General features: G+C 46.9%; 1 protein-coding gene across 1 annotated transcript in view; it reads right to left on the reverse strand.

Annotated features, from left to right (window-relative positions):
• sgk1 (serum/glucocorticoid regulated kinase 1) overlaps positions 1-12,857 on the reverse strand; it is a 78,471-nt gene that overhangs the window by 54,337 nt on the left and 11,277 nt on the right. The window contains 1 exon segment of the mRNA XM_046299420.1: positions 298-504. Within this exon segment, the coding sequence (XP_046155376.1) occupies positions 298-504 (207 nt within the window).

A 12,857-nucleotide genomic window follows, 5' to 3' on the forward strand; every position in this document is an offset into this window, starting at 1 on the left:
GTACCCAGTGTATATAGCCTAGTTATCATTGACTCAGTACTGGTACCCAGTGTATATAGCCTAGTTATCATTGACTCAGTACTGGTACCCAGTGTATATAACCAATATATCGTTACTCATTGTGTATTTATTCCTTGTGTTATTATTTTTCAATTATTTCTCTATTTTTCTCTCTGTGTTGCTGTGAAGATTGGTGCATTATCAAGGTAAAGATAGCAGTTAGCCATTAGTGGCTAGCCCACCTGTGTGTGTTATCAAGTTAAGTTAGCGTTTAGCTGTTAGCGGCTAGCCCAGTACCTGTGTGCGTTGCCGTGGCTGCCAGGCCTCTTCCAGAGCATAGCTAACGAAGGGTCCACTGCAGACACAGCACTCCAGCAGGACAGGGCTAGCCAGCTGGTGGTTGGTTCTCACCCCCCATGGTCCGCCCCCAAGGTGCACCTCAGACTCCGCCTCCTTCTGCTTAGCATCACCGTGGTGACGGCACAACATCTTCCACTTCCTGACCTGCAGAACCGAGACAAAACACAAGCTTTGTAACCCAGCATTGTAACCTAGTGCTGTAACCTAGTGTTGTAACCCAGCATTGTAACCCAGCATTGTAACCCAGCATTGTAACCCAGTGTTGTAACCCAGCATTGTAACCCAGTGTTGTAACCCAGCATTGTAACCTAGTGTTGTAACCCAGCATTGTAACCCAGCATTGAAACCCAGCATTGTAACCTAGTGTTGTAACCCAGCATTGTAACCCAGCATTGTAACCCAGCATTGTAACCCAGTGTTGTAACCCAGCATTGTAACCCAGTGTTGTAACCCAGCATTGTAACCTAGTGTTGTAACCCAGCATTGTAACCCAGCATTGAAACCCAGCATTGTAACCTAGTGTTGTAACCCAGCATTGTAACCCAGCATTGTAACCTAGTGTTGTAACCCAGCATTGTAACCTAGCATTGTAACCTAATGTTGTAACCTCGTGTTGTAACCCAGCATTGTAACCCAGCATTGTAACCCAGCATTGTAACCTAGTGTTGTAACCCAGCATTGTAACCCAGCATTGTAACCCAGCATTGTAACCCAGCATTGTAACCTAGTGTTGTAACCCAGCATTGTAACCCAGCATTGTAACCTAGTGTTGTAACCCAGCATTGTAACCCAGCATTGTAACCCAGCATTGTAACCCAGCATTGTAACCTAGTGTTGTAACCTAGTGTTGTAACCCAGCATTGTAACCCAGCATTGTAACCTAGTGTTGTAACCCAGCATTGTAACCTTGTGTTTTAACCCAGCATTGTAACCCAGCATTGTAACCTAGTGTTGTAACCCAGCATTGTAACCTAGTGTTGTAACCCAACATTGTAACCCATCATTGTAACCAAGTGTTGTAACCCATTATTGTAACCTTGTGTTGTAACCCAGCATTGTAACCCAGCATTATAACCTTGTGTTGTAACCCAGCATTGTAACCCAGCATTGTAACCTTGTGTTGTAACCCAGCATTGTAACACAGCATTGTAACAAAGTGTTGTAACCCAGCATTGTAACCCAGCATTGTAACCAGCATTGTAACCTAGTGTTGTAACCCAGCATTGTAACCTAGTGTTGTAACCTAGTGTTGTAACCTAGTGTTGTAACCCAGCATTGTAACCAAGTGTTGTAACCCAGCATTGTAACCAAGTGTTGTAACCCAGCATTGTAACCTAGTGTTGTAAACCAGCATTGTAACCCAGCATTGTAACCCAGCATTGTAACCAAGTGTTGTAACCCAGCATTGTAACCCAGCATTGTAACCCAGCATTATAACCTAGTGTTGTAACCTAGTGTTGTAACCCAGCATTGTAACCTAGTGTTGTAACCCAGCATTGTAACCCAGCATTGTAACCCAGCATTGTAACCAAGTGTTGTAACCCAGCATTGTAACCCAGCATTGTCACCTAGTGTTGTAACCCAGCATTGTAACCCAGCATTGTAACCTAGTGTTGTAACCCAGCATTGTAACCAAGTGTTGTAACCCTGCACTGTAACCAAGTGTTGTAACCCAGCATTGTAACCTTGTGTTGTAACCCAGAATTGTAACCCAGCATTGTAACCTAGTGTTGTAACCCAGCATTGTAACCCAGCATTGTAACCCAGCATTGTAACCAAGTGTTGTAACCCAGCATTGTAACCTTGTGTTGTAACCCAGCATTGTAACCCAGCATTGTAACCTTGTGTTGTAACCCAGCATTGTAACCCAGCATTGTAACAAAGTGTTGTAACCCAGCATTGTAACCCAGCATTGTAACCCAGCATTGTAACCTAGTGTTGTAACCCAGCATTGTAACCTAGTGTTGTAACCCAGCATTGTAACCCAGCATTGTAACCTTGTGTTGTAACCCAGCATTGTAACCCAGCATTGTAACAAAGTGTTGTAACCCAGCATTGTAACCCAGCATTGTAACCCAGCATTGTAACCCAGCATTGTAACCTAGTGTTGTAAACCAGCATTGTAACCCAGCATTGTAACCTAGTGTTGTAACCCAGCATTGTAACCCAGCATTGTAACCCAGCATTGTAACCAAGTGTTGTAACCCAGCATTGTAACCCAGCATTGTAACCCAGCATTGTAACCTAGTGTTGTAACCCAGCATTGTAACCCAGCATTTTAACCTAGTGTTGTAACCCAGCATTGTAACCAAGTGTTGTAACCCTGCACTGTAACCAAGTGTTGTAACCCAGCATTGTAACCAAGTGTTGTAACCCAGCATTGTAACCCAGCATTGTAACCCAGCATTGTAACCCAGCATTGTAACCTAGTGTTGTAACCTAGTGTTGTAACCCAGCATTGTAACCCAGCATTGTAACCCAGCATTGTAACCCAGTGTTGTAACCCAGCATTGTAACCTAGTGTTGTAACCCAGCATTGTAACCCAGCATTGTAACCCAGCATTGTAACCCAGCATTGTAACCTAGTGTTGTAACCCAGCATTGTAACCCAGCATTGTAACCTAGTGTTGTAACCCAGCATTGTAACCTTGTGTTGTAACCCAGCATTGTAACCCAGCATTGTAACCTAGTGTTGTAACCTAGTGTTGTAACCCAGCATTGTAACCCAGCATTGTAACCTCGTGTTGTAACCCAGCATTGTAACCTCGTGTTGTAACCCAGCATTGTAACCAAGTGTTGTAACCCAGTATTGTAACCTAGTGTTGTAACCCAGCATTGTAACCCAGCATTGTCACCTAGTGTTGTAACCCAGCATTGTAACCTAGTGTTGTAACCTAGTGTTGTAACCTAGTGTTGTAACCTAGTGTTGTAACCCAGCATTGTAACCCAGCATTGTAACCAAGTGTTGTAACCCAGCATTGTAACCTTGTGTTGTAACCCAGCATTGTAACCCAGCATTGTAACCTTGTGTTGTAACCCAGCATTGTAACCTTGTGTTGTAACCCAGCATTGTAACCCAGCATTGTAACAAAGTGTTGTAACCCAGCATTGTAACCCAGCATTGTAACCCAGCATTGTAACCTAGTGTTGTAACCCAGCATTGTAACCTAGTGTTGTAACCCAGCATTGTAACCCAGCATTGTAACCTTGTGTTGTAACCCAGCATTGTAACCCAGCATTGTAACAAAGTGTTGTAACCCAGCATTGTAACCCAGCATTGTAACCCAGCATTGTAACCTAGTGTTGTAACCCAGCATTGTAACCTAGTGTTGTAACCCAGCATTGTAACCAAGTGTTGTAACCCAGCATTGTAACCAAGTGTTGTAACCCAGCATTGTAACCTAGTGTGGTAACCCAGCATTGTAACCCAGCATTGTAACCTAGTGTTGTAACCCAGCATTGTAACCCAGCATTGTAACCCAGCATTGTAACCAAGTGTTGTAACCCAGCATTGTAACCCAGTATTGTAACCCAGCATTGTAACCTAGTGTTCTAACCCAGCATTGTAACCCAGCATTGTAACCTACTGTTGTAACCCAGCATTGTAACCAAGTGTTGTAACCCTGCACTGTAACCAAGTGTTGTAACCCAGCATTGTAACCAAGTGTTGTAACCCAGCATTGTAACCCAGCATTGTAACCCAGCATTATAACCTAGTGTTGTAACCTAGTGTTGTAACCCAGCATTGTAACCCAGCATTGTAACCCAGCATTGTAACCCAGCATTGTAACCAAGTGTTGTAACCCAGTGTTGTAACCCAGCATTGTAACCCAGCATTGTAACCCAGCATTGTAACCTAGTGTTGTAACCCAGCATTGTAACCAAGTGTTGTAACCCAGCATTGTAACCAAGTGTTGTAACCCAGCATTGTAACCCAGCATTGTAACCCAGCATTATAACCTAGTGTTGTAACCTAGTGTTGTAACCCAGCATTGTAACCCAGCATTGTAACCCAGCATTGTAACCAAGTGTTGTAACCCAGCATTGTAACCAAGTGTTGTAACCCAGCATTGTAACCCAGCATTGTAACCTAATGTTGTAACCTAGTGTTGTAACCTAGTGTTGTAACCTAGTGTTGTAACCCAGCATGGTAACCCAGCATTGTAACCCAGCATTGTAACCCAGCATTGTAACCCAGCATTGTAACCAAGTGTTGTAACCCAGCATTGTAACCAAGTGTTGTAACCCAGCATTGTAACCCAGCATTGTAACCCAGCATTGTAACCCAGCATTGTAACCTAGTGTTGTAACCTAGTGTTGTAACCTAGTGTTGTAACCCAGCATTGTAACCTAGTGTTGTAACCCAGCATTGTAACCTCGTGTTGTAACCCAGCATTGTAACCCAGCATTGTAACCCAGCATTGTAACCTCGTGTTGTAACCCAGCATTGTAACCCAGCATTGTAACCCAGCATTGTAACCTAGTGTTGTAACCTAGTGTTGTAACCCAGCATTGTAACCTAGTGTTGTAACCCAGCATTGTAACCTAGTGTTGTAACCTAGTGTTTTAACCTAGTGTTGTAACCCAGCATTGTAACCTAGTGTTGTAACCTAGTGTTGTAACCCAGCATTGTAACCTAGTGTTGTAACCCAGCATTGTAACCTAGTGTTGTAACCTAGTGTTGTAACCTAGTGTTGTAACCCAGCATTGTAACCTAGTGTTGTAACCCAGCATTGTAACCCAGCAATGTAACCGAGTGTTGTAACCTAGTGTTGTAACCCAGCATTGTAACCTAGTGTTGTAACCTAGTGTTGTAACCCAGCATTGTAACCTAGTGTTGTAACCCAGCATTGTAACCTAGTGTTGTAACCTAGTGTTGTAACCCAGCATTGTAACCTAGTGTTGTAACCCAGCATTGTAACCTAGTGTTGTAACCTAGTGTTGTAACCCAGCATTGTAACCTAGTGTTGTAACCTAGTGTTGTAACCTAGTGTTGTAACCCAGCATTGTAACCTAGTGTTGTAACCCAGCATTGTAACCCAGCATTGTTACCCAGCATTGTAACCTAGTGTTGTAACCTAGTGTTGTAACCCAGCATTGTAACCCAGCATTGTAACCTAGTGTTGTAACCTAGTGTTGTAACCTAGTGTTGTAACCCAGCATTGTAACCTAGTGTTGTAACCTAGTGTTGTAACCTAGTGTTGTAACCCAGCATTGTAACCTAGTGTTGTAACCCAGCATTGTAACCCAGCAATGTAACCGAGTGTTGTAACCTAGTGTTGTAACCCAGCATTGTAACCTAGTGTTGTAACCTAGTGTTGTAACCCAGCATTGTAACCTAGTGTTGTAACCCAGCATTGTAACCTAGTGTTGTAACCTAGTGTTGTAACCCAGCATTGTAACCTAGTGTTGTAACCCAGCATTGTAACCTAGTGTTGTAACCTAGTGTTGTAACCCAGCATTGTAACCTAGTGTTGTAACCTAGTGTTGTAACCTAGTGTTGTAACCCAGCATTGTAACCTAGTGTTGTAACCCAGCATTGTAACCCAGCATTGTTACCCAGCATTGTAACCTAGTGTTGTAACCTAGTGTTGTAACCCAGCATTGTAACCCAGCATTGTAACCTAGTGTTGTAACCTAGTGTTGTAACCTAGTGTTGTAACCTAGTGTTGTAACCTAGTGTTGTAACCCAGCATTGTAACCTAGTGATGTAACCTAGTGTTGTAACCTAGTGTTGTAACCTAGTGTTGTAACCTAGTGTTGTAACCTAGTGTTGTAACCCAGCATTGTAACCCAGCATTGTAACCTAGTGTTGTAACCTAGTGTTGTAACCTAGTGTTGTAACCTAGTGTTGTAACCTAGTGTTGTAACCCAGCATTGTAACCCAGCATTGTAACCTAGTGTTGTAACCTAGTGTTGTAACCTAGTGTTGTAACCCAGCATTGTAACCCAGCATTGTAACCTAGTGTTGTAACCCAGCATTGTAACCCAGCATTGTAACCTAGCGTTGTAACCCAGCATTGTAACCTAGTGTTGTAACCCAGCATTGTAACCCAGCATTGTAACCTAGTGTTGTAACCTAGTGTTGTAACCTAGTGTTGTAACCCAGCATTGTAACCTAGTGTTGTAACCCAGCATTGTAACCCAGCATTGTTACCCAGCATTGTAACCCAGCATTGTAACCCAGCATTGTAACCCAGCATTGTAACCCAGCATTGTAACCCAGCATTGTAACCCAGCATTGTAACCCAGCATTGTAACCCAGCATTGTAACCCAGCATTGTTACCCAGCATTGTAACCCAGCATTGTAACCTAGTGTTGTAACCTAGTGTTGTAACCTAGTGTTGTAACCCAGCATTGTAACCCAGCATTGTAACCCAGCATTGTAACCCAGCGTTGTAACCTAGTGTTGTAACCTAGTGTTGTAACCTAGTGTTGTAACCCAGCGTTGTAACCCAGCATTGTAACCCAGCATTGTAACCCAGCATTGTAACCCAGCATTGTAACCCAGCGTTGTAACCTAGTGTTGTAACCCAGCATTGTAACCCAGCATTGTAACCTAGTGTTGTAACCCAGCGTTGTAACCTAGTGTTGTAACCCAGCATTGTAACCCAGCATTGTAACCCAGCATTGTAAACCAGCATTGTAACCTAGTGTTGTAACCCAGCATTGTAACCCAGCATTGTAACCCAGCATTGTAACCTAGTGTTGTAACCCAGCATTGTAACCCAGCATTGTAAACCAGCATTGTAACCTAGTGTTGTAACCCAGCATTGTAACCCAGCATTGTAACCCAGCATTGTAACCCAGCATTGTAACCCAGCATTGTAACCCAGTATTGTAACCTAGTGTTGTAACCCAGCATTGTAACCCAGCATTGTAACCTAGTGTTGTAACCCAGCATTGTAACCCAGCATTGTAAACCAGCATTGTAACCTAGTGTTGTAACCCAGCATTGTAACCCAGCATTGTAACCCAGCATTGTAACCCAGCATTGTAACCCAGCATTGTAACCCAGCATTGTAACCCAGCATTGTAACCCAGCATTGTAACCTAGTGTTGTAACCCAGCATTGTAACCCAGCATTGTAACCCAGCATTGTAACCTTGTGTTGTAACCCAGCATTGTAACCCAGCATTGTAACCCAGCATTGTAACCTAGTGTTGTAACCCAGCATTGTAACCCAGCATTGTAACCTAGTGTTGTAACCCAGCATTGTAACCCAGCATTGTAACCCAGCATTGGTAGAGGGGAACAGGAAGGGGGTAGAGGGGAACAGGAAGGGGGTAGAGGGGAACAGGAAGGGGAACAGGAAGGGGGTAGAGGGGAACAGGAAGGGGGAACAGGAAGAGGGGAACAGGAAGGGGGTAGAGGGGAACAGGAAGGGGTTAGAGGGGAACAGGAAGGGGTTAGGAAGGGGGGGAACAGGAAGGGGTTAGAGGGGAACAGGAAGGGGTTAGAGGGGAACAGGAAGGGGGAGGGGAACAGGAAGGGGTTAGAGGGGAACAGGAAGGGGTTAGAGGGGAACAGGAAGGGGTTAGAGGGGGAACAGGAAGGGGAACAGGAAGGGGTTAGAGGGGAACAGGAAGGGGTTAGAGGGGAACAGGAAGGGGGTTAGAGGGGAACAGGAAGGGGGTAGAGGGGAACAGGAAGGGGGTAGGGGGGAACAGGAAGGGGGTAGAGGGGAACAGGAAGGGGGTAGGGTGCAGGAGGAAGGGGGTAGGGTGGAGGAGGATTGGGTAGAGGGGAACAGGAAGGGGTAGAGGGGAACAGGAAGGGGGTAGAGGGAAACAGGAAGGGGGTAGAGGGGAACAGGAAGGGGGTAGGGGGGGAACAGGAAGGGGTAGGGGGAACAGGAAGGGGTAGGGTGCAGGAGGAAGGGGGTAGGGTGGAGGAGGATTGGGTAGAGGGGAACAGGAAGGGGTAGAGGGGAACAGGAAGGGGGTAGAGGGGAACAGGAAGGGGTAGAATGCAGGAGTAAGGGGGGTAGCGGTGAGGAGGAAGGTGGTTTGGGGGAAGGTCGGCTACCTCTTTCAAGGATATGGTATGTAATTTATGTAACTGCTAAAACTCTCTGGTGGTGATTTATGGACACAACCATGACAGGGGTTAGGGAGGAGAGGAGAGATATGGACACATCCAGGACAGGGGATAGGGAGGAGAGGAGAGATATGGACACAACCAGGACAGGGGTTAGGGTTAGGGAGGAGAGGAGAGATATGGACACAACCAGGACAGGGGTTAGGGAGGAGAGGAGAGATATGGACACAACCCGGACAGGGCTTAGGGTTAGGGAGGAGAGGAGAGATATGGACACAACCAGGACAGGGGTTAGGGAGGAGAGGAGAGATATGGACACAACCAGGACAGGGGATAGGGAGGAGAGGAGAGATATGGACACAACCAGGACAGGGGTTAGGGAGGAGAGGAGAGATATGGACACAACCAGGACAGGGGTTAGGGAGGAGAGGAGAGATATGGACACATCCAGGACAGGGGATAGGGAGGAGAGGAGAGATATGGACACAACCAGGACAGGGGATAGGGAGGAGAGGAGAGATATGGACACAACCAGGACAGGGGTTAGGGAGGAGAGGAGAGATATGGACACAACCAGGACAGGGGATAGGGAGGAGAGGATAGATATGGACACAACCAGGACTGGGGTTAGGGAGGAGAGGAGAGATATGGACACAACCAGGCCAGGGGATAGGGAGGAGAGGAGAGATATGGACACAACCAGGACAGGGGTTAGGGAGGAGAGGAGAGATATGGACACATCCAGGACAGGGCTTAGGGTTAGGGAGGAGAGGAGAGATATGGACACAACCAGGACAGGGGTTAGGGAGGAGAGAGAGATATGGACACAACCAGGACAGGGGTTAGGGAGGAGAGGAGAGATATGGACACATCCAGGACAGGGCTTAGGGTTAGGGAGGAGAGGGAGAGATATGGACACAACCATGACAGGGGTTAGGGGGAGAGGAGAGATATGGACACAACCAGGACAGGGGTTAGGGAGGAGAGGAGAGATATGGACACATCCAGGACAGGGCTTAGGGATAGGGAGGAGAGGAGAGATATGGACACAACCAGGACAGGGGATAGGGAGGAGAGGAGAGATATGGACACAACCAGGACAGGGGATAGGGAGGAGAGGAGAGATATGGACACAACCAGGACAGGAGATAGGGAGGAGAGGAGAGATATGGACACAACCATGACAGGGGTTAGGGAGGAGAGATATGGACACATCCAGGACAGGGCTTAGGGTTAGGGAGGAGAGGAGAGATATGGACACAACCATGACAGGGGATAGAGAGGAGAGGAGAGATATGGACACATCCAGGACAGGGCTTAGGGTTAGGGAGGAGAGGAGAGATATGGACACAACCAGGACAGGGGATAGGGAGGAGAGGAGAGATATGGACACAACCAGGACAGGGGATAGGGAGGAGAGGAGAGATATGGACACAACCATGACAGGGGATAGAGAGGAGAGGAGAGATATGGACACAACCAGGACAGGGGTTAGGGAGGAGAGGAGAGATATGGACACAACCAGGACAGGGGTTAGGGAGGAGAGGAGAGATATGGACACAACCAGGACAGGGGATAGGGAGGAGAGGAGAGATATGGACACAACCAGGACAGGGGATAGGGAGGAGAGGAGAGATATGGACACAACCAGGACAGGGGTTAGGGAGGAGAGGAGAGATATGGACACAACCAGGACAGGGGTTAGGGAGGAGAGGAGAGATATGGACACAACCAGGACAGGGCATAGGGAGGAGAGGAGAGATATGGACACATCCAGGACAGGGGATAGGGAGGAGAGGAGAGATATGGACACAACCATGACAGGGGTTAGGGAGGAGAGGAGAGATATGGACACATCCAGGACAGGGCTTAGGGTTAGGGAGGAGAGGAGAGATATGGACACAACCATGACAGGGGATAGAGAGGAGAGGAGAGGAGAGATATGGACACAACCAGGACAGGGGTTAGGGAGGAGAGGAGAGATATGGACACAACCAGGACAGGGGATAGGGAGGAGAGGAGAGATATGGACACAACCAGGACAGGGGATAGGGAGGAGAGGAGAGATATGGACACAACCAGGACAGGGCTTAGGGTTAGGGAGGAGAGGAGAGATATGGACACAACCATGACAGGGGTTAGGGAGGAGAGGAGAGATATGGACACAACCATGACAGGGGTTAGGGAGGAGAGGAGAGATATGGACACAACCAGGACAGGGGATAGGGAGGAGAGGAGAGATATGGACACAACCAGGACAGGGGATAGGGAGGAGAGGAGAGATATGGACACAACCAGGACAGGGCTTAGGGTTAGGGAGGAGAGGAGAGATATGGACACAACCAGGACAGGGGTTAGGGAGGAGAGGAGAGATATGGACACAACCAGGACAGGGGATAGGGAGGAGAGGGAGAGATATGGACACAACCAGGACAGGGATAGGGAGGAGAGGAGAGATATGGACACATCCAGGACAGGGCTTAGGGTTAGATATGGGAGGAGAGGAGAGATATGGACACAACCAGGACAGGGGATAGGGAGGAGAGGAGAGATATGGACACATCCAGGACAGGGCTTAGGGTTAGGGAGGAGAGGAGAGATATGGACACAACCATGACAGGGGTTAGGGAGGAGAGGAGAGATATGGACACATCCAGGACAGGGCTTAGGGTTAGGGAGGAGAGGAGAGATATGGACACAACCAGGACAGGGGTTAGGGAGGAGAGGAGAGATATGGACCCAACCAGGACAGGGTATAGAGAGGAGAGGAGAGATATGGACACATCCAGGACAGGGCAGTGGTGGGCCGTCAGGCCTAAACATTATCAGAATATATATATTTTTTAAAATATATTTTCCCACAAATATGTATTAAATTATTCCCCAGAGTAAGAGTTATACTCTTCATTCCATAGCTTTCCTCTTGGTTGCACTGCTTCCAGCCCCAGGTTGAGATTTGGAGGGCTGGTCTTTATGTTAGATCTTTTATCCAATCATATTCAGCCATCATGTGTTGCCAGGGGTCTAAAATCTGCCCTCAGGCCTTCAGAATCAATAGTGTGGGCGCTTGTAGCTTAAAGTGAATGGAAATGAACATTTAGTGTCAACCAATCAGCTTTAGAGTTGGCTATTGTACGCCTGCTGGCTGGCTCCAGTGTTACACAGCTGGCAGGCGTAGTGCGTGCACGTCTTTTGATTGGATTACCAATATTGAGAGGCGGGTCCTATATGGGCAGGTCTCAGAACTAGGAAACTGAATTTGATAAACAAATTAATTTGCGTGATTTCACCTCGTTAATAACTGTGTCTCTAAAGAAGAGTCTGTGTAGACAGACAGTGTGATGTCACACTAACACTAGTTTTGCTTTGTTGCACAAATTATACTAACGAGCTGTTTTCTCATGGGTTTCATGTTTTTTCAACCCACAATGGCGGAAGGAGGAGAAGATATCGATTTGGTCGAGGATAAAATTATAACGGCATTCTCAAGACGAACTTTTCAAGAAAAGTTAGACATTGTAAGGAGAGGTCGCCCGACGCCGACGCTACAAAGCCTGTCACAGGCGGGAAAGGGGTTCGTTCTCCACTTTCAAAGTTCCAACTAGGAGCGCTATCAATTACTCACAGGCTCCGGGGAGCACTGCAAACTGTACTGCTGGGTATCCCTATTATTTGCAAGTAATTAATTTGGTGTTTGGAGCCACTCTGTCTTAGCAAACTTGAGTTGTCTAACCAAGGCAGCAACGAGACACTAAAGTACGGCTGGGGACTTACAAGCAATGGTGCTTTTGAAAACTTTTGGGGACACCCGAGTGGATCTAAAGCTCAACGAACAAGCCCGCAGGGCAACGGGAGCTGCACAATGAAAAGGTATTGTACTCTTCTCCTGCAATACTCGGAATAAAAATGTCAATTTCAAGGTGAAGCAACGCCTGGTTATACTGCGTTTCTGTCTAAATGTATAGTGTCTAGAGCCATGGCACCATAATGATGGTAATAAGAGGTGGATTAATTCAGGTGGGACTGTGTAGGACCTCACTGGAGGCCCAGGCCCACGGCACTGGGACAGGGTTTAGGGAGGAGAGGAGAGATATGGACACATCCAGGTCAGGGGTGAGTCACCATTCTGAAAACATGGTCAAGACTGCCCCATGCTACCTACATCAATCACTGGGGAGAACACACACAACCCAGTAGAGCTGGACACACCACAGGTACACACCACAGGTACACACAACAGGTACACACCACAGGTATACACAACCCAGTAGAGCTGGACACACCACAGGTACACACCACAGGTACACACAACAGGTACACACCACAGGTATACACAACCCAGTAGAGCTGTATACACAACAGGTACACACAACAGGTACACACAACAGGTACACACAACCCAGTAGAGCTGTACACAGAACAGGTATACACAACAGGTACACACAACAGGTACACA

Source organism: Oncorhynchus gorbuscha, linkage group LG14, assembly GCF_021184085.1.
Source record: "Oncorhynchus gorbuscha isolate QuinsamMale2020 ecotype Even-year linkage group LG14, OgorEven_v1.0, whole genome shotgun sequence".
Lineage (NCBI taxonomy): Eukaryota > Metazoa > Chordata > Actinopteri > Salmoniformes > Salmonidae > Oncorhynchus > Oncorhynchus gorbuscha.